The sequence below is a fragment of the Neofelis nebulosa genome, chromosome 16 (assembly GCF_028018385.1).
Source record: "Neofelis nebulosa isolate mNeoNeb1 chromosome 16, mNeoNeb1.pri, whole genome shotgun sequence".
NCBI classification, from domain to species: domain Eukaryota; kingdom Metazoa; phylum Chordata; class Mammalia; order Carnivora; family Felidae; genus Neofelis; species Neofelis nebulosa.
The window spans coordinates 11,085,303-11,106,366 of NC_080797.1; the positions used below are offsets into that span (position 1 = coordinate 11,085,303).

The 21,064-nt window shown below is 47.2% G+C and overlaps 1 protein-coding gene across 2 annotated transcripts in view; it reads right to left on the reverse strand.

Annotated features, from left to right (window-relative positions):
• Positions 1-13,585, reverse strand: part of PRPSAP2 (phosphoribosyl pyrophosphate synthetase associated protein 2) — a 47,030-nt gene extending 33,445 nt beyond the window's left edge. The window contains exons 1-6 of one of the 2 annotated variants that reach the window (XM_058702523.1): positions 13,436-13,573; positions 8,518-8,613; positions 8,106-8,256; positions 6,400-6,452; positions 3,936-4,002; positions 538-710 (exon numbers count right to left, since the gene is read on the reverse strand). In XM_058702523.1, coding sequence (XP_058558506.1) covers positions 538-710; positions 3,936-4,002; positions 6,400-6,452; positions 8,106-8,224 — 412 coding nt within the window. In that variant the 5' untranslated portion in view covers positions 8,225-8,256; positions 8,518-8,613; positions 13,436-13,573. Of the gene's footprint in view, positions 1-537; positions 711-3,935; positions 4,003-6,399; positions 6,453-8,105; positions 8,257-8,517; positions 8,614-13,435 lie in introns of both variants that reach the window. The other variant, XM_058702524.1, reaches the window with a different exon arrangement.
• Between the last annotated feature and the right edge of the window lie 7,479 nt (positions 13,586-21,064).

A 21,064-nucleotide genomic window follows, 5' to 3' on the forward strand; every position in this document is an offset into this window, starting at 1 on the left:
TGTTAAAATGCTCGGTTCCAAATGCCTTTTCCCCTTCAAAAATGACTTAAATGTGAGTGTAATTTGTTGCTTCAGTGTCATTTTTTAAACAAAGAAATTAGGAAAAAATAAGTCATTCTCCTTAATTGTGTGTTTCAGGGAGTTGGGAACAGGAGAGAATTCTCTGCACTGCTTTCTCGTTATACATAAGCTGTCTTTAAAAACGGTCTTCCTGGGGCGCTGGGTGGCTCAGTCAGTTAAGCATCTGACTTCAGCTCAGCTCGTGATCTTACGGTCCATGGGCTCAGGCCCCGCATGGGGCTCTGTACTGACAGCTAGAGCTTGGAGGCTACTTCAGATTCTGCGTCTCCCTCTCCCTCTGCCCCTCCCCAACTTGTACTTGGTCTCTCTCAAAAATAAATAAAACACGTTAAAAAACAAGAAAAAGTCTTTCGCTCTGTTTAGCATTCGCATTTAGTTAAAACAAGGCTTTACAATTTCTAAGGTAAAAATAAACTTCCCGGGTCCCGCTAAGCATCAAATATCTGCCATTCTTACCCGCTTTGCACATCATCGAAGCCAACAGTTTAGAAACAATGGAGCCTCTTTTTCTCATCTTGCACTGTTTGCTGTAAGGAAAGTAGGGAATCACGCCGATGATGCTTTTGGCACAGGAGGTCTTACACGCGTACACCATAATCAGGAGCTCCATGATGGTGGTGTTTACATCCCTGTGTTCCGAGAGAGAAGGGAGGGACGGGGGAAGGGAGAGAGGGAGAGAGGGGGAGAGGGGGAGAGAGGGAGAGAGGGAGAGAGAGGGAGAGAGGGAGAGAGAGGGAGAGAGGGAGAGAGGAGGGGGAGGGGGAGGGGGAGGGAGGGAGAGGGAGAGGGAGAGGGAGAGGGAGAGGGAGAGGGAGAGGGAGGGAGAGGGAGGGAGAGGGAGGAGGGAGAGGGAGGAGGGAGAGGGAGGAGGGAGAGGGAGGAGGGAGAGGGAGGAGGGAGAGGGAGGAGGGAGAGGGAGGAGGGAGAGGGAGGAGGGAGAGGGAGGAGGGAGGAGGGAGAGGGAGGAGGGAGAGGGAGAGGGAGAGGGAGAGTCCCAGCAAGGAACGTGAGACGCCTGTTCCAACAAGATGTCAGCAGTGTGCTACTTCTGTCTCTACCAAGTCTCAAGGCTCGAGACGCAGAAGAGGAACCAACAGGTCCCACATTCCCTCCCAGCCCATGACACTACTTCCTTTCTTCCTAAAAATAGCAGTCAGAAGAGCGAGCTTCCATGGGCTCCCACCGACACACGTATCTGCACCTACAGGTCTGCCCGCCCTCCGCCCTCAGTCAGAGACACACTTTCCACACCAAAGTTACTCTGAAATGAGCCCTCCAGATGGCCCACTAACCACCCCTCCTCCACAGGACTCCAGTGATCCTCCCTCTCTTGCCTCCATCATCAGTTTGGTATGCCCCCCCCCCCCCCCCGACCAGACTATACCCATCGGACTATAAACATTCTGTTGTCACATTAAAAACAACCAGTGGGGCGCCTGAGTGGCTCAGTCGGGTCAGCATCCGACTTCAGCTTAGGTGATGATCTCACGATTCGTGGGTTCGAGCCCCACGTCGGGCTCTATGCTGACAGCTCGGAGCCTGGAGCCTGTTTCGGATTCTGTGTCTCCCTCTCTCTCTGCCCCTCCCCCACTCGCGCGCTGTCTCCCTCTATCTCAAAAATAAATAAACATTAAAAAAAAAATTAAAAAAAACAACTAGTGGCCATTTTTCCCACTGCCCCCGAACTTCTTTGGTCCCGTGTATATGTCTCAAGGGAGCTGTCTACACTGCTATCATCAGCTCATCTCCACTCACTCTCTCCCAACACGTTCCAATCCAGGTCATCAACGACCTCCACGCAGCTAGATCCAAGGTCAATTCTCCTCCTCCTCTCACCTCAACTCCCCGGGCTGCTCACCCTGCTTGACCCACTTGGCTTCTAGGACTTCCTCCTGTGCTGCCCCACTTGGCTTCCCGTGCCGGTTCTCCTCTCCCTACCTTCCTGCCTAATGCCCATTCATTTGCCCTCTCCTGCGACCTCGCCTCATCCGCTGGGCTCCTCATCGAGTTTCATGGCTTTCTAGATGCCGGACACTCAAGGTCACACACCCCCAACCCCCCCACCCCCGAAAGTGAAAGAGTAGGAGGAGAGGACCCGACAGGGAGTACAGAGTTACACCAAGGGACCCGAATCATGCATGCGGGAGCACTTGTCTCCTGTGAACTGCTGACAGGCTGGCCAGCGCTAACCTCTGATCATGAACTTGTCTGAGTGACTGCAGAAGTTGAGCTACTGGACAGCATTGCCTCCATTTAAAATTTTTCTAATACTTTAGTGCCCACCATTAGCCTGTACTAAAATGAAACAGAAGATGTACTGACGACATCAGATCTCAACGTTAACTATCTGGCAAAGACCACAACGGCCAGGCTTCCGGCAACCTGGCAAGACTAAGAACGCAGAGCTCGCACAAGCCTACGGCGCATCTCGGAACGATGCAGGATGAGACGAGCAGGTGGGTTTCACTACAGGAAGAAACTAAAAAAAGGCGGGGGGCAAAATGATAAGTGTTGAAATAAACCAAAACACAGGAAAGGAATGCAAGGACCTGGAAACGGGAAGGACTACACGAGTCCCCCTCTGAAGCCCTGAATTCTAAGTCCGATTTGGCTTTCCATGCCCACTTCTCCCGTGTGACGCAAACACTTCCGTGCACTTCTCCAAAATGGAGTCACACGTGTCTCTGAGGAGGTAACAGCACCCAGACACGCAGGAGCCAGAAGCGACGGAAGTCGTCCTGTGCTCTGTGCTTTCCCCACCCCGATGCCGGAAGGTGAAGGGCAAGGGGTGCCCACAAGGGAGTTCTCCACCAGCACCCTGGCCCTTCAGCATGCCAGGCAGAAAGGCGACAAGAACTCAGTGCCCCCAGCCCCGCCCAGGTCTGCCGAGGACGCTACGTGGCAGAGGGATCGAAACAAGCGGCCCCCGCCCTTCTCCACGGCACACATGCTCCCAGGAAGGCATGGGACGCTACGACAGGTCCCCGTCAACTGTTCTTCCCAGAGGAGCCAGGGGACTACGAGACTTCATCCCGATGAACCAAGGACCAGGATAGATGTTCAACATTCGGTGGAAGTATGTGTGTTGCGAGGCTAAATTCTCCCGAGACCAGGCTTTCTTTGGTATTTTTTACACATGTAAACACAAATCTAACATGCAGCAAAATTTAGCATCTCTAAGCTCAAAAAATGGTACACGCTATATGAACTGATTTTCAGACATTATTAAAAGCCACTTTGAGGTGAAGAACTTTCATACACAGAGGCATTCGGAGGCGTCCATGGACAGTGCGGCATTTGATAAAAAAACGGTGCAGAGAACCTTGCCGCACAGACTCCTCCACACCCACCTTACACATCTGTGGCCTCGACAACTTTCCAAACACACACATACGTATGTCAAATGTCACACACCACACAGGAATACACCCTTCAATACATTATTTTACCTTCTCAGCTCATTTAATCTACATGATAATAAGTGGTGATTTTTCAATGACCTGCAGTCAAAGCTTTAAGAAGCCCAAGTAAGTAAACCCCTCTCCCCCTGCCTTTTTTAGGGGAACCAGAAGAGCTTCCCGGCAAGCTGTATAAGATTCCGGCTACTGAGGGGCAACGTCATCGGCCCTATTCTCGTTAAGAGCCTCCGCTCCAGTACCTGGCTACTTTCACCCTTCGAGAACCCTGAAAGAACACCTAAAAGTCAGCAGTTATGTCAGAAAAATTAGCAAAATAAAACATACCAATTTTAAAATGGTCATACTTCTTCCTGTCTAGTCAGCTCTTATGATTCCAAGCACTCTTGCCCAGAAAGAAACCCAGAGAGACCCCGTGTCTGTTGGCTAAGGACTCACTTTGAGACAGTCTGTATGATGAAAACATCCTTTCCCCTCACGGATTCTTGAATCTGTACTCTTGTTTCTGGCGGGAAAAGGAAAAAAAGAGGCGGTGGTGAAGACGGCACATAATTTAAATTTTTGAAAATGCACAAAAAAATCTTCCTCATCCCCAGTGTCACAAAATGTGGAGAACGGAACTGTTAAAAACATTCACAAGGCTTTTGGTGCTGTAAATGATAGTGAACACACTGGCATCAATCGCCCTTTTTAAACATGTCAACGTTACAGTTCGTGCTACTGAGAGAATTCCATTTCCCACTTGGACCAAGTAATCTACCCTTCTTACTTCCATACAGGCAGGGAGCACTGAGCCACGCTGAGCAGGGTATCTCTATGGGAAACTACATACTCATTCATAAAAGCAGCAACAATTAACTTATTTGGCAATAAGTGTTACAAAAACATTATAAGAATAAAGACAAAGAAGGTTTAACATCCCTACTCTCGAAAAATCTTGTCAATGGCCACAAGGAAACAATTAAACAAATGAAGAATGGGGCATTCTTCAAAGTATCACACGAAGAAAAGAAATGTCCTAGATGAGAAGAAACTAAAGAGATACAGAAAACACATCCCTTGAGGGGCGCCTGGGTGACTCAGTCGGTTGAGCATCCGACTTTGAGCTCAGGTCATGATCTCACGTGAGTTCTCTCATGAGTTCTCGCCCCACATCCGGCTGGCTGCTGTCAGCATGGAGCCCACTGTGGGTCCTTTGTCCCCTTCTCTCTGCTCCTCCCTGCTCATGTGCTCTCTCTCTCTCTCTCTCTCAAAAATAACATTAAAAAAAAAAAAACAGAAACAGAAAAACAACAGTGAAAAAAAAAACACATTGCTTGAGCCAAGAATCCTGGTTTGGAAAAAAAAAAAAACCGAATAGCCATAAAAGGCTCTCCAGGACAACAAGGGAAATCTGAATATTGGCGAGATATTACATAATTAGAGAATGGTCATTTATTTCTTTAAACCAGACAACGTATTCATGCAGAACAAAGTCCTTTTCCTCGGGAGGGGCACAGCCAAGCATTCAGAGCTTAAGTGACCTGATGCCTGCAACTTACTTTCAAAAGGTTGCACGCATTCATATTCATGTCGCAAAATGTAAGCTGTTGAGTCCACGGCAGACATACACGTGGGATATTCACAGCTCTAGTCTCTTAACTTTTTTACAGGTCCAAACATTTTTGTTAAAAATGTTGGGAAAAAACAGAATGTGTGTTTACAAAGGAATATACAGTACCAAGGAAAGAAAATGAACTTTAGGGTCGGGGAGAGCTGGGTTTGAATCCTGACTCTGTCACTTCGGGGACTTGGGGACTTTGTACCTAACATCACCCCTGAACACAGGGCTTCAGTCCCTGGTAACAGCGAGGAATCCACAAACATCAGTTCCAGCCTTCCTTCCCGATAGACACCAAGTATTCTCCCCACCCTCAGGCAGGAACCCAGAGGGCAGACGAACTTTCCTCCTGGGACGAGACTCCCACCACCAGCTCTCCCTAACCCTCCCTTCCAGGCTACACAAAGGGCATCACGCAATCTGCTTTAGCAGCAGACCCTTCTCCAAACTCTCCCTGCGTATTTTCTTCAATTACACATTTTTCCTACTGAAGCCACATGGGGGATCTTGGGAGACAGAAAAAAGGTGGCAGTCAGTGATGGTAGAAATAAATAGGGGGGAAACAAATTTGTGCCTTTTCATCAAAGCGTCTCGTAAGTTCTCCCAATATTTAGGTAACTGCCAAAATCCCACAGTGGAAAAGGACAGGGAACCAGTGTTTCCCGAGCACCTACTACGCACCAAGAAGTGCGAAGGCACACAAATTATCCCATTAAATCCTCAAAGCAGCACAAATCATTCGCAGTTTAAAAAAATTAAATAACTCGCCAAGGATAAGTCGTCTGACCCTCGGGTCCTGGTAAGCTGTCCATCATTCCTGCTAGGATAATTTCAAATATCCACCATTTCTACAGAAATTACAAAGAGTAAGTAACACGTGAACAAGTGCACAATGTGGGGGTGTTTATGTAATGACGGAAATCAATTAACAAAAGCATTTCCTAACGGCAATTTATGGGGAATAAAGAATGGCAAGCAGTTAATACCGTGGCCACACAGGGCTTTCTCATCCCACCTAAGGGGACACAAATTCACGCAACTGCTGAGCTAGATTTCTATTCAGTGGGCCAGCTGCGTGCATGTCTGCAGTCTTTACTGAATGAGGTCTGAGAACTGGAGTTCAAGCCCCCAGATGGTCTACGTCCAGTTGGTATTCGCCACCTTGCCCGCTGGACTTCCCGCAGGCGGAAATAACTGGCCGCTGGGTCCAACTATTTTAAGAGCAGAGGATGAAGGACAGAGCCAGAACGTCACATTCCACAAAAAGATCAACATCACACGCATGTCTGAGAGATAGCTCACCTCTGTTAGGTTCCTGGTAAACCTGCACTTTGCCCATCTCCACCCCCAGCCGCCTAGGGAAGAGAAAAGGGGGAAAAAGCTGAAAAGGTAATAGAAATAAAATCGATTCAACATCTTTACTATTTAAGGATGATTCATAAATTGATTAAAAATGAGACAAAGCGAAATAAAACAGAGGCACTCTTACTATAAAATTGAAAGTGGATACGATACTGTCTGTCGCTCCGTTACCTAACCCCCACCCCACGCCTCCCCAAGAAGGCCTCCGGAGGCCAGCTTAGCCTGATCAAGCCTGTCCCTGGGCTACACCAACCCCTCCTGCCTTTGAACCTTCTGTTCCCTCTGCCTGGAGGGTTTCCCAATTCACATACCATCCCCTGGGCTTAAAAGGCACCTGAGCTAAAACAGAACAACCTGCACAAACCTTTCCCTTCATCCCGTTTTCTTCACACCATCGCCACCTGAAATTCTCTTGTTTGTTTTGTTGACTTTCTTCTTGTCTGGCTCCCCTACTACATAGAAGAAAGGATCCTGACTGTTCAGTTCACCGTTAATCCCCAATATCTAGATCAAGGTCTAATACATAGTAGGGGATTCAAACTTTATTTAATAAATAACTAAAACTAGACTGAACTACAATCTATGTAAACTATGTTCATACAGAATACACTTCATTGCTCTTCATACGCAAGTAATTCTCCACATATGCGGCACCTAACACAATCCCTGGCACTTATAAAGACTCGATAAATGTCTGCCGAACGAACGTGTAGGGAGTTACGCCAGTTCACAAAAAAAGTTAGCCCTTAATATACAGACGATACACAGACCAGCTACAAAACATCTGTTCTCAAGTTTAACAATCAGTTGCTGGGGCGCCTGGGTGGCGCAGTCGGTTAAGCGTCCGACTTCAGCCAGGTCACGATCTCGCGGTCCGTGAGTTCGAGCCCCGCGTCGGGCTCTGGGCTGATGGCTTGGAGCCTGGAGCCTGTTTCCGATTCTGTGTCTCCCTCTCTCTCTGCCCCTCCCCCGTTCATGCTCTGTCTCTCTCTGTCCCAAAAATAAATTAAAAACGTTGAAAAAAAAATTTAAAAAAAAAAAAAAAAAAAAAACAATCAGTTGCTATTCCGATAGTCAAATTTAAAACATGACATAATGAGGGCGCCTGTGACTGGAAGAAATGAAGAACCTTCACCTCCATTGGCTCCTCGAAATGATCATCATACTTGAAGTGATCATCAGAAAAGTATAAGGAGGGGAGCCTGGGGGGCTCAGTCAGCTAAGCATCTGACTTCAGCTCAGGTCATGACCTCACGGGTTGTGAGTTCGAGGCCGCATCAGGCTCTGTGCTGACAGCTCAGACCCTGGAGCCTGCTTCAGATTGTGTCTGCCTCTGCCTCTCTCTCTCTCAAAAATAAACATAAAAAAATTTTTCGGGGCGCCTGGGTGGCTTGGTCGGTTAAGCGTCCGACTTCAGCTCAGGTCATGATCTCACAGCCCGTGAGTTCGAGCCCCACGTCGGGCTCTCTGTTGACCGCTCAGAGCCTGGAGCCTGTTTCAGATTCTGTGTCTCCCTCTCTCTCTGCCCCTCCCCTGTTCATGCTCTGTCTCTCTCTGTCCCAAAAATAAATTAAAAAATTAAAAAAAAATTTTTTTCTTACAACATGACATACTGAATATGGATTTTAATGGCACGAAGTACTCACTCAGCAATTTTCTTTGAAAGCTCCATACACGAGGAGTTAGAATTTGCTGAAAACAACACCAGACCTCCTTTCGTTATGTTCATCTTGGTTTCTAATTCAGGTGGCGCCACACAAAACATCAAAACCTTCTTGGTTTTCCAATTCTCAGAGCCTAGGAGGATTAAAAGTATATTAAGAACCACCACAGAATATGAAATTCACCTGAATGAACTTTTTTTTTTTTTTTTTTTTTACTAGCAAATGACTTAAGCTGAAGGAAATTAGTTTTCGCCATGATGGAGTCTTTTATATTAAATAAATGTATGGACAAATAAAAAGTTCATTTGGATTTCAGGGTTCCGGATTTATGGAAAAATGTTACTGCATGATTTAATTAGTTTTCATGACCACTGGGAACAAACGACAAACTTACAAGAAAGGCGGAGCTGAAGAGCTCAGTGTTTTACTGTTTGCTGCTTAAAGTCAATTATGGACAACCTCCTTTTATTCTCTGACAACAAAATTCCTCCTGGATTAACACACAGAAAAATGGCAGAGCCATTAGCAAGGACATGGACTGATCGATCCTTCAATGACGAATAAATAGCCCATCTGTGCCCAGCTTTTCCTATAATAACTATTTACCCCCAAACCTCCCCCTTGGCTGCCAGCTGCCTCTCTGATGCCCTGAGTCATGTCTAAGCTGGACCTTGGCATCTAAGTTTTTCTGAACTGGAACACAAGGCTGAGACCAAATAATAACCCCAAAGGGAAGGAAAGCAACCACCCGACTGACAGGCAGCAGGGCACAAACAGAAAAACCCCCGGCCCGAGAGTCATCAGAGCCGAGGTGGTAATCCCACGGGCCGTTCATGTGCTCCTCCACTCTCTGGGCTGAGTCCTTATCACCCAAGGAAGGTGCAGGACTAGATGCCGTAGCAATAACCTAGCAGGCCACGGGGCGGGGGACCTGCCCGGCGAGCCCACTGCATTTCCTCGGTTGATGGCTCCAGGAAGATGACAAAGCCAAGACCGAAGCCAAGCGGATCTTTCTTGTTACTCTGAAATTTTAATTACACTGGTACACACACATTCTCCTTGTGAGGAACTGAAACTTGATGTTTAGGCTAACATCACTAGCACCAATCCCAGGCTCCTTCCCACCCACGTCCCCAGGAACGGACAGTTCTTATCAGTTTGATACGGTCACCACCTGACCTGTACCCATTCACATGTGACCCCCACCCCATAAAAAAATATATACAAAAATACCTTTCTAATGTAAAAAAAATCATTGTGCAAATTTATCTATAATCTTTTTTGTTAAACGATGTATTTTGACAACCCGGGGGTTGTATATTTACAAAATATATTTTTGAACTGCTTCGAGTACTCCATGGTGCGGAGATAGAACACGTTGCGAGTCACCATCCTAAACAGGGCTCCTAGCGCACGTGTGCGTGTCTCTGCTGTAATTGCAAGAACCACTGGGTCCTTGGGGCAGGGCAATTTATAGGTACGGATGCACGAGCAGGCTACGAGAGCACATTTCCCCAGAGTGCCTCTTATGGGGCATCCCGTGATGGGAAAAATGGAGCACTACAATGAAAACTGACCTACAGCGTATGAATTCCAAACACAAACACATGCACAAATGACCAAAGCCCTAAGGAGACCGACGAGGATACCTACAATGGAAAGTGGCTCGGGAGCAGGGATCAGCCAACTACAGCCCACGGGCCAAACCAGATCCCTCCAAATGCTCGTTCTGTACATAAAATCGTATTGGAACACAGCCATGCTCACTGCCTACAAACCGTCTATGAATACAATGATAGAGTTGAGTACAGGCCATACAACTGATCATCTGGGCCTCCACAGAAAGTCTGCTGACACCTGCTTTAGGGCAGTGTGGGCCAGAGTGGCTGGTACAGATGAAAAAAAGAATGTATTTAGTCATCAATACTCAAAGTTGGAAGAGATCTTAAGTATCTTCCAACACCATCTCTCAACCAATGCTATGTCTGTCTTTAGGAACAGATAGCACAGGTCTGGAGACAGAAACAGTAAAAACTCATTCTCCTGTAGTTATAAATACAGGCTTTGGAGTCAAATTCACGATTGCATCTGGGCTCAACTCACTGCGAGGTTCTGTATGAATGACTCTCTCTTAGCCTTAGGGTAAAGTGACCTTACAGGGTTGCTGTAAAATTAATTTCTGTACAGCACTTAACACAGTGTGCCACACAGAGGATCTGCTTGGTAAATGGAAGCTAGCTACATTGGTATCCACTTTCAAGGTTTTGGTTTTCTACTGAACAAGTGCGGTTACATGCATATGTTGGCCATCTTGTTACGTTCCCCAAACCTCAAATAAGAAGCTTCTTAAGGTACCACAGTGTTCTTGAGAGGACATGGAACACTCAGAACGAAAGCATCTGAGGGTAGAAAGAGCTCTGAGAGATAACCAGGCCCATCTACAGGACTCCCGCCAAGGAGCCACTCCAGGTGCCTGAACAGCTCGAGCCCAAGGCCCATATCCTAGGGGCCCATCATTCCAAATTCTTCCTTAGAACACGCTAAACTTCCTCTCCCTGCCCTCAACACCTCCTGGTCTTTGTCCTTTCCTTGATACTTTACAGGAAACATCAAATTCCTTTTCCACTGGGCAGTGCTCAACCTATCTCAAGATGGCTCTCTTGCCTCTGTGCCTTCTCTTCCCCAGGATACTTCCTGCAGCCTTTCGTTATTGGTCACAGTTTGAACGCCCTTCACCACTGACTGTGGTCTCTTAAGTCCTAAGTCTTCCGACATCAGGTTTCTATAACCAAAACTCACCACCATCAAAATGGCACAGGTAGGGGCATCCATTTGGAAATGGTTATCGACAGTCATATTCTGCACCTACTCACTGCACAAGATGTTCAAACTTAAGGGCTGTTGCTAGCTTGGGTTCTCCTTTTCCCTACTGGAAATTCAAGTTGTACTCTTTACCAAGCTTCAAAAAAGTGAGTTTTAGAGATTATCCTCAGAAACATAATCACCAGGATGGGGCCTGGCAGAAGGCTCATTACCACAAAGCTTTAGCGTGAAATGGAAAGTGAAGAGAGCACTCCCATTCTCCCTGCTCCGCAACCCTGTGAACTACAGCTGCTTTTACATTTATCCTAAATTTACCCCAGAATGTGTGAGAATTATTTATAACACATATGAAAACACGTCCTTTTCCGAGGCTCTCAGTACCTTTCGAAAAGCAAACCCTACTCCTCTCTGAATGAGACTGGACAATCTATGAAGTCTCCTGAATGAATCCACACTGAAAGACCACTCGCTTTGGATGTTGCCAGCAGTCCTTCCAAAACCACTTTTCCGCATTTCAGATGAGGAAGGCTTGCCTTAAAGTGTGATGCTTTCCCTCCAAAGCATCCGCTGCAAACACCTCCTTTCTAAAGACACCGGAGTAAGTGTGAAATCCCAGGCTTGCCTTCCGTGGTTACTAGCGACCCGTTCTTGGGTAGGTGGCTTGGCCCTTCCCTTCCTGACAACAGAGATAGATGTTTGGGAAGATCAGCTTCCCCCACCAGTACAGAAGGTCCAGGACAGCAGAGATTTTTTTTTTTTTCCCCACCATTATATTCTCTGCTGTATATCCAGTGCCTAGTACCTGGCACATGGGGGCGCAACGGTGTTTGCCAAAGTAACAAACAGTTGTTGAATAAAGCCTGACCTCACTGAGTCGCAACAATTGACAAATGGTATTCAAAGCAGTCTGCAAACTAAAAAGCATCATAAGATGCAAACAATTATTATTTTTACTGCTGACGTACCTCGCTCAAAAACAACTGCTTTTTATATCAGTACTGAAGAGAATTAGGGCAAAACCTAAGCCGAATTAATCTTCCGTGTCTCTGTGACCCCAGGCTCTTTGCCCGTCTCTCCAGCAGCACGTTTTCTTACAGCTAACGCTGTTTTCTAAGTGCTCTGAATTCTTACGGCAACTCAAGAAAGCAGGTGGACCTGCTTTCTTGTGGACCCATTTTACACATGGGGAAATGAGGCCGGAGATTAAGAAACGTGCTCAAGGCTGTGCGGCTTCTAAGCAGCTGACGACAGCTGAGTTTCAGTCTGACTTGTAGCAGACAGTTGTATGCAACAGCACAGAAAATGATGATACTCCCATGCTGAATTCAGCATCACAGCAGAATCAGACAAACACCCAGATTTTTTAAATGTCTAGACAGGCCTTGTTTGAAATACAATTTATACCAGGTGTTGAAGAAAGAACACAACACATAACTTTTAGTATTTCCCCTTTTGGTCATTTGTACCAGGGAAAGAAAAGAACAAGCCATATATGTTCAATGATGGTCACTACAAGATTTCTTTTTAAGAGGAACACTGGACAGAAAGCATCCATAATGGGGTAATTAAGTAAAATTCGGAAATATATAGTCAACATAATAAAAACGGTAAATATCCAGGACTCTGTACAGTGCTTATGTTAAGTGAATAAGCGCAGAATTTCCTCTCTGCTAATCAAAACTGGGTAATCATGGTATAGACCGGGTCAGGGTAGGAACACGGCCAGGAAGAAGGGTAGGATTTAGCGGAGTTCAATGATGTGGCTGAATTATTTTTATTTGCTCATTTAAATCTTCTAAGCGTAAGAAATCACACTTCTTCATGCTCCAAATCCCCAGTCTGCATTTCCTTATTCTTTATAAAAGCTAAACACCCAAACTGCGCCAATATTAAAATAAAGGGGGGAAAACCCTATCGTCAAGGCAATATGCTGGGGAAAAAACATTTTAAAGTCAAATAGTATCTGAAAATCACATCGAGGTCCTCCCTCAACCTCTGCTGGGTGAGCTCTGGGTGGAAAGAAAAAAAAAACAACAACAACAACCGGCCAGAGAAGAACAGAAATGGTCCGCGACTAGCAAGGCCAGTCAACTTGGAATCAGGGGCTGTGTCAGACCAGGGGCTGGAGATGGCTGGGTTGGAGGCTCGTTTTCTGAGCCACCGGTCCCGTAATTAGGGCTCGACTCTCAAAGGCGCCCGGAGCTGGGTCACCCGGGGCCGCGCGCCGGGCCCGAGCCCCGCGGGCCCCGCGAAGGACAGGCGGGAGGGAGGGAGGGAGGGAGGGAGGAGGGGGCGGCTGCGGGCGCGAGCCCGGGGTCGCCCCGCCGTATCCCCCCCCCCCCCCCCCCCCCGCCCAGCCGCCGCCCCGGGACCGCGCGACCCGTCCGCCAGCCGGCGCCGCGGGGCTCCCCGCCCCTTGCACCTGCGCCCCGCACTGCCGGAGCCCGCCGGTCCGCGCCGCCACTCGTCGCTGGCTCCCGCCCGCCTACCTGGCCCCGACCCCAGCCCCGGCCCCGCCGCAGCCTCGGCTGCCGAAGGAAGAAAGCACCGGCTCTCCAGGCAGCTTCTCTAGGAGCAAAATGGCGACTCCATGCGCAAGAACGGCGTCCACGGCGACTGCAAGGCCTGTGGGCGGGGCAGAGGGCGGGGCCGGGAGCCGGGATTGCGGAGGCACCTGGCTCGCGGGCCGTGGGCGGGGCCCACCCGAGGGGAGGAGCGGGGAGGGGGCGCGGGGGAGGTGCAGGCTAGAGAGGTGGGGCCGTGCTGGCAAGAGGGGCGGGGAGGTGGACGGGGCTGAGCCTCTTTGGACCCCTGGGATGCGGTGGCTGTGAAAGCAAAGGTGTGGAATTACAAATGTCTGGGTTCAAGTCTTTAGTGGCTTGTAACCTTGGGCAAAGTCACTTCACCTCTCTGAGCCTCAATTTCCTCATCCGAAAAATGAAAATGACAGTAGCTCATAGGGTTATGAGGATTAACCCTATCTCATAGGGTTATGAGGATTAAGTGAGATAACACCTGCAGAGCTTTGTAGCTCAATTCCTGCCATGCAGTAAACAATCAGTTGGTATCATTATTTCCTTTGTTGACCTGTCTTCTTTTATATTTTTTATTTTTTTAATTTTAATTTTTTTTGAAGTTTATTTATTTTTGAGAGAGACAGAGACAGCATGCGAGTGGGTTCAGGCAGAGAGAGAGGGAGGCACAGAATCTGAAGCAGGCTGCAGGCTCCCAGCTGTCAGCACAGAGCCCGACGTGGGGCTCGAACTCATGAGCTGTGAGATCATGACCTGAGCTGAAGTCAGACGCTCAACCGACTGAGCCACCCAGGCGCCCCTCTTTTACATTTTTTAAACGTTTGTTTTTATTTTGGAGAGAGAGAGAGACAGACAGAGGATCCGAAGCAGGCTCCTCGCTGACAGCAGAGAACCCGATGCAGGGCTCGTGAGATCATGACCTGAGCCAAAGTCAGTCACTTAACTGACTGAGCCACCCAGGCACCCCAACCTTTCTTCTTTTATTTTGTAAAGGAATTGGTGCTTTTGGTATCCATTGCCTGAATTCTTTATAATCTAAATATAACCATATTATATGGTTTATTTTAATTTTAAATATAATAATAGCAGGGGCGCCTGGGTGGCGCAGTCGGTTAAGCGTCCGACTTCAACCAAGTCACGATCTTGCGGTCCGTGAGTTCGAGCCCCGCGTCAGGCTCTGGGCTGATGGCTCGGAGCCTGGAGCCCGTTTCCGATTCTGTGTCTCCCTCTCTCTCTGCCCCTCCCCCGTTCATGCTCTGTCTCTCTCTGTCCCAAAAAAATAAATAAATAAATAAATAAATAAATAATAAAAAAATTAAAAATATATATATATATATATAATAATAGCAAATGCAGAGGCATCCGGGTGCTTCAGTCATGAAGTTCTGACTCTTGATCTCAGCTCAGGTCTTGATCTCAGCGTCCTGAATTCAAGCCCTGCATTGGGCTCTGCGCTGGGTATGAAGCCTACCTAAACAAACAAACAAAGCAAATACATATGTAGCACTTACCCTGTATCAAAACAAGCCCTCTTAAGTCCTTACCATATATTAACCATAATGTATTTAGTCCTCACAAGGGCGTGAAGTAGACATTACCGTCTTCTTCATTTTAATACCTATGGGAACTGAAACACCCACACTGAATGACTTGACAAATGACTAAGTGGACGAGAATTGCAATCCAGGAGGCCTGGCACCAAACTCTGCATTATGCTGATCCCTATACCACATTGCATCTCCAATTCTGCTTTGGATTTTTCACAAGCGTGAGGCATGGAATCATTCATTAAAGGTTGGGCAGCTAGCCAGAAGCAGCCAGCCTCTTATTTTACAATTGGGGAATACAAGCATCGCGATTTATGAGTTATAAATTGTGTGATCCTTCATGAAATGGCGTTAAGACATTTCCTTTGCCCGACAACTTTACAGGGACATACTTCTTGCAAAGGGCGCGACCCGTGAGCCCACTGATTCATTCGCGGGACAAAACCGAATCCTCGTCCAGCAGCCCATCGTTGGGTTTTGTTCACTTCTCTTGCGCTGCAATCTAGCCTTGCCCAACCTCACCTGCCTGCTTCGACCAGCCGCACGGGATCCACCTTTCAGGTCACATGTTGCGGTACGAATGGATCGGACCAATCGGGACAGCTCATCCCTCTCAGCTCACTGATTCGCTCCAAGGATAGGCCGCTGAGCCAATGGGAGCCCAAGAGACACAAGCCAGAGCCGCGTGGGTAACTGTGGCGGGTGGCTCGCTCTCTTGCTCTGCTTGTCAGGATACCTAGAGGGGAACCACCGGGAAAAAATGCTGATAGAGGAACAGATGGGCCCAGTCGAATTTAGGCTGAGCCTGAAGTCTGGAGTTCCCTGGATTTTCATTTATGGGAGCCAGTAAGTTTCTCCCCTCCACCCTCTTAAGCCAGCGTGAATTGGGTTTCTATCATTCTCAGGGGCCTGCGTGTTCTCCCCCTGCTTCTGTATTGTTTTTTCTCACCAGCCTGGTCCTCCCTCTCCGCGCTATAGGGTCCTTGCACGTGCTGTTTCTGCCTCCCAGAAGGCACTTCTTCCTGCAGTCCTCTCCCCCTGCATCTTAACACGACTGTCATTTAAAAGCCTTCCCCAAACGGCCCCCTCCCCAACCAAAAAACCTATTTCGTGTACTTTTTCTTCACCAAGCCTATCATGATTGCCAATTATTGCTAATCATGCATTTACTTGGATGATTATTTCATAAATATCCCTATCCTAGGCCCCATAGGCTGTAAGCCCCATGCGGGCAGGCCGTTTGTGTCTTCTGCTGACCAGTATTTCCCAGTACCCAGAACAGTGTCGAACACAAGTATGGTACTCAAGAAATGTCTCTAAAATGGGTGACCTGAGACTTAGCCCCTTGGTAGAAAGGAGTTGGGCAATGGTACAGAATTATATAGTATTTGCACAACACAAAGAGAATGTTCTGGAAATTTTACAGATCCGCTTTCCTGAGCCAAGTATGGGCTGCTCCCGCATAGCATTGCTTCCAGTGAAATGGCTAGTTTCTCTTCAGTTCCCCCCACTGCAGGCACTTAGTTTCTAGTTTCCCTTGCCCTGCTATATCAGATAACACTTGTCCATCTGCCTTCCATTCTCCAAAGACTCTTTTGAAAGCCCTGGGAGCTGATGTCTCATCTCCCATTCTCATTATCCTTGGGGTTTAGGCCATGGGAGTCAGCTGTGGTGGGCATCCGGCCCAGATGACCTACCAGTGACTGCAGCCCCAGTCACCACCTGACTGCAATTGTACGAGAGACCCTCGAGCGAGAATCACCCAGCTGAGCCCAATCAATCCACAGACCATTGAACGATAACAATCAACTTTTGTATTAAGTCACTGAGTTTGGAGATGTCTTGTTACACAGTTACGGGTAATGAGAGAGAAAGGAGCAGAGCCAGGATTTGAGGACCATAGTTGGGCTCCTGGTGGTTCAGTTGGTTAAGTCCCGGACTTCGGCTCAGGTCATGATCTCACAGTTTGTGGGTTCAAGCCCCGCATCGGGCTCTGTGCTGACAGCTCAGAGCCTGCCTCAGATTCTGTGTCTCCCTCTCATGCGTGTGCTCTCACTCTCTCTCAAAAATAAGCATTAAAAAAAAAAAATGTAAAGGCCATGGTCATTTCCACCCTAATGCAGTTTTGGGCTAGTGTATTGCTAAGCCTTGATAATCCCTTGCACAGTTGGAGGTTTACTGAGTCTGTATGTATTACAGAAGTGATCAGCTTGCCTGCATCACATTGTTGACCACATTCAAGGGCTGAACTGTTGCATGTAAAATATGAATCAAGACACCCACACCTAAACCATTCCCTCTCAAACTTTTTTTTTTTTTTTTAATGAAACTCTTTTTTAAAGGGAGAGGAAACTTGCTATCATTTTGGAGAAGTTTTTCAGCAGAGTGGTATAGCAGAAAATACAGGCGTCTCCAAATACATGTTGAAATGAGAACTCAGGGACTTGACCATCAGTCACTAGAACCAGTGTCTGCCTCCTGCCCCCTCATTGCAGAAATGACCCCCAACGGAGAGGTGAGGGCACCTCTCTGAGCCTCAGTTTGCTCACCTGGAAAATGGATACTAACTAAGATTAGTGGCTGTATGGGGATTCCAGGTAGGAAATGACTTCTCCGAGGGATCCAGGACTAAGAGGCCACCAGAGGAAGCTCTCTGGCAGCTGTCTCTCCACTCTTGCATCGCTGGCCATCAGTGGCTTTGTTTCTTCTCCAAGTGGAGGAGGATGGCAGCTGGTCTGGCTGTGGAAGGCAGCAGGGACCAGGGGCCTGCTCGCTAGTCAAGGGAACTTTGTAAGTTTCCATCATTGAACCCTTTCCCTCATCCTCTGGATTTTCTCCTTTTTCTAGTCCCCCTCTCCCCCAAAATGAAAAAAACTTCATTATCTTTCACGATTATTAATATTTACATGTAAAAAAAAAATGCAAACACACAAAGAGAAAAAAGTAAAAAGATATTTGCCATTATCTCACCATGGACAGATGATCACGCCCGACATTTTTTTAATCTCCCTTTTTCACTTAACAATTTATTGCAGACATGGTTCACGTTAATGAACTTAAGTCAAGGTCATCATCATGTGTACCATGGACTAAACAGCACAGACTTGGCAGAGAAAGACAAATATCCTACGACTTCACTCATATGAGGACTTTAAGACACAAAACAGATGAACATAAGGGAAGGGAAGAAAAAGAATTTAAAAACAGGGAGGGGGACAAAACAGAAGAGACTCTTAAATACAGAGAACAAACTGAGGGTTACAGGAGGGGTTGTGGGAGGGGGGATGGGCTCAATGGGGGAGGGGCGCTAAGGAATCTACTCCTGAAATCACTGTTGCACTAGATGCTAACTAACTTGAATGTAAATTAAAAAATAATAATAAATTAAAAAAAAAAAAAACAGCATAGACTTGGGACCCAGTCAGCCTATGTCTAAAGTCCTTCTCCTCTATGCGATCTTCACCCTTCTATACCTGCTTCCTCAGCTGTAAGAGGGGAATGATCGCAGTGTCTACCTCCTAGGGTTGTCGTGGTGACCAAGTGAGTTATTACCTGGCACGCTGTTGCCAACCTCTTTCTGTTCGCTGCACTTACTCTGCACTACGGTGATATGGATGGACTGTGACGGTCTTAACCCGTCTCTAAATCTGAGCACTTTTCATTAAGATACACAAGCTGTCTTTGCACCTCTGCCCGAGTGTTTTCTCACAGTCAATTACGCGAGGTAAACTTGTTGGTCCAAGGGTATGCAATTTTTCAAATTTTGTCCCCAAGAAACTCTGTGCGAATTTACATTCTCGCCAAAAACATGAGGAGTGTCCATTTCTCCTCATCCCCGCTCACACCGAGCACTATCATTTTTGGGTTTTGTTTTTTTACTTGATCCAGTGGGTTGTCAATGTTCCCTGGGCTTTTAAAATTACTCGTCCGCATCAAGCTGCCCGTAGCTCCCCTGGCCACCTTGCTAGCTGACCTTCAGCTCCGTTCGTTCACTCAACAAATATTGATTGAGTACCTACCACGTGCCAGACCCAGTTAGAGAGCTGGGCTGCAGGAGAGAATGACAAATCACCTACCTCATGAGATGGCCAAGGAGTAGGTGAGCCACTGCATGCTAAGTGTTTAGCAACTGCCTGCTTTAGCACCCGGGAAGCTATACTATATAAGTGAGACCTTTATAAATAAACACAGAATAGACATTTTGTAAATGTGTAAATGATACTGCATCACTGTATATATAACATTCATTATCATTATACATAAAACGATAATATCAAGTATTATCATTATCATGTTTAGCCACAGGACCTAAGAAGTCACTTCTCTCTCTCCCTCAGTCTGCTCATCTATGAATGTCTGCCCAAGAGAATTTTAAATGGTTGTTTTGGGGTTTTGGTTTATTTATTTTGAGCGAGAGAGGGGCGCAGGGTGCGCAGGGGAGAGGCAGAGAGAGAGAGGGAAAGAGAGAATCCCAAACAGGCTCCACACTCTCAGCACAGAACCCGACTCACGAACCGTGAGATCAAGACCTGAGCTGGAATCAAGAGTTGGATGCTTAACTGACTGAGCCACCCAAGTGCCCCCGAAACAGTTGTTTAAACACATACTTGCATACAAATGTGAAAAGCAGGGGTTCTTAAACTTGCGTGTCTATCTTAATCAACTGGAGAGATTATGAAAACACAGAATGCTGGGCCCAGCCCCAGAGTTGCTGATTCAATGAGGTCTGGTGGAACCTGAGCCTCTGCATTTCTAACAAGTGTCCATGGGCTCTCGATGCCTCCATCCAGCAGTCATGCTCTGACGGCCACTCTCTGGGAGCTCTAAGGATGAAGGAGAGACTGAATATTGATGAGCTAGTAGCCGTTCCCATCACAGATGGGAAGGGGCCCTGAACCGTGTCCCACGAAGGAGCACTCACAGCATTAAGACCTTCCAAGGCTTTGCCTTTGCAAACTTCCTCCACATCCTCTATATAAATATATGAAAATGCATCCGAATATCATGGAAAATTAAACTCTTTGCTATAAAATAAAATTTGGAAGGGTGTTTTATGATGGTGCTTCTGAAATCATTTGGCCATAGGTGAGTCCCTCAACCTCTGACTGATTTCTAAGCAATCAGCGTTCATCTTACTTTATGGGAAATCCGTACAAAGTGAGAAAATCTAAGCCCCATGTTTTCCACTGTCCTGAAAATTGTATGGACATTAGATTTAATGATGAAGAGGTTGAGTCTAATGTTACACTTTGTGGACCTTTAATTAAACATTTATTGGGGCACCTGGATGGCTCAGTCAGTTGAGCGTAGACTTCGGCTCAGGTCATGATCTCATGGTTCGTGGCTTCGAGCCCCACTTCGGGTTCTGTGCTGACAGCTTGCTCAGAGCCTGGGGCCTGCTTCGGATTCTGTGTCTCCTTCTCTCTCTGCCCCTCCCCTGCTAGCTCTCTGTCTCTCTCTCTGTCTCTCAAAAATAAATAAACATTTTTAAAAAATTAATAAAAACACATTTATTAATATTGGTTTTGCAGGGCTTTAAAAAATGTTTTGGATGCAATTAAAAAAAAAAATTAGGTCTTGGGGCACCTGGGTGGCTCAATCGGTTGAGCATCAGACTTCAGCTCAGGGCAGGATCCCGCAGTTTGGGGGTTCAAGCCCCACAAGGGACTCGCTGCTGTCAGCACAGAGTCTGCTTGGATCCTCTGTCCCCCGTCTCTCTGGCCCTCCCCTGCTCTCTCACTCTCTCTCTTAAAAATAAACATAAAAAAATCTAGGTCTCAAATATAAATGAAGGCCCTTGAGATAGTCCTAATCCCTAGGCTTGGTGCCAAAGAAGTTTGCCAAACAAAGTGGAAGCTCTCCTGAAGATCCTGGACATGGACCCTGGAGAGGCTCCCCCACCGGAAATCACTGCAGGGCTGTCACAGGGGAGGGAGCAGCTCGAAACGGAGTCAGGGCAGGAACTGCCCGGAAACCGGTTTCTCGTCTCAGCCTCAGGAAGCTGGTCAGAGCTGCCAGCACAGGGCCTGTCCTGACC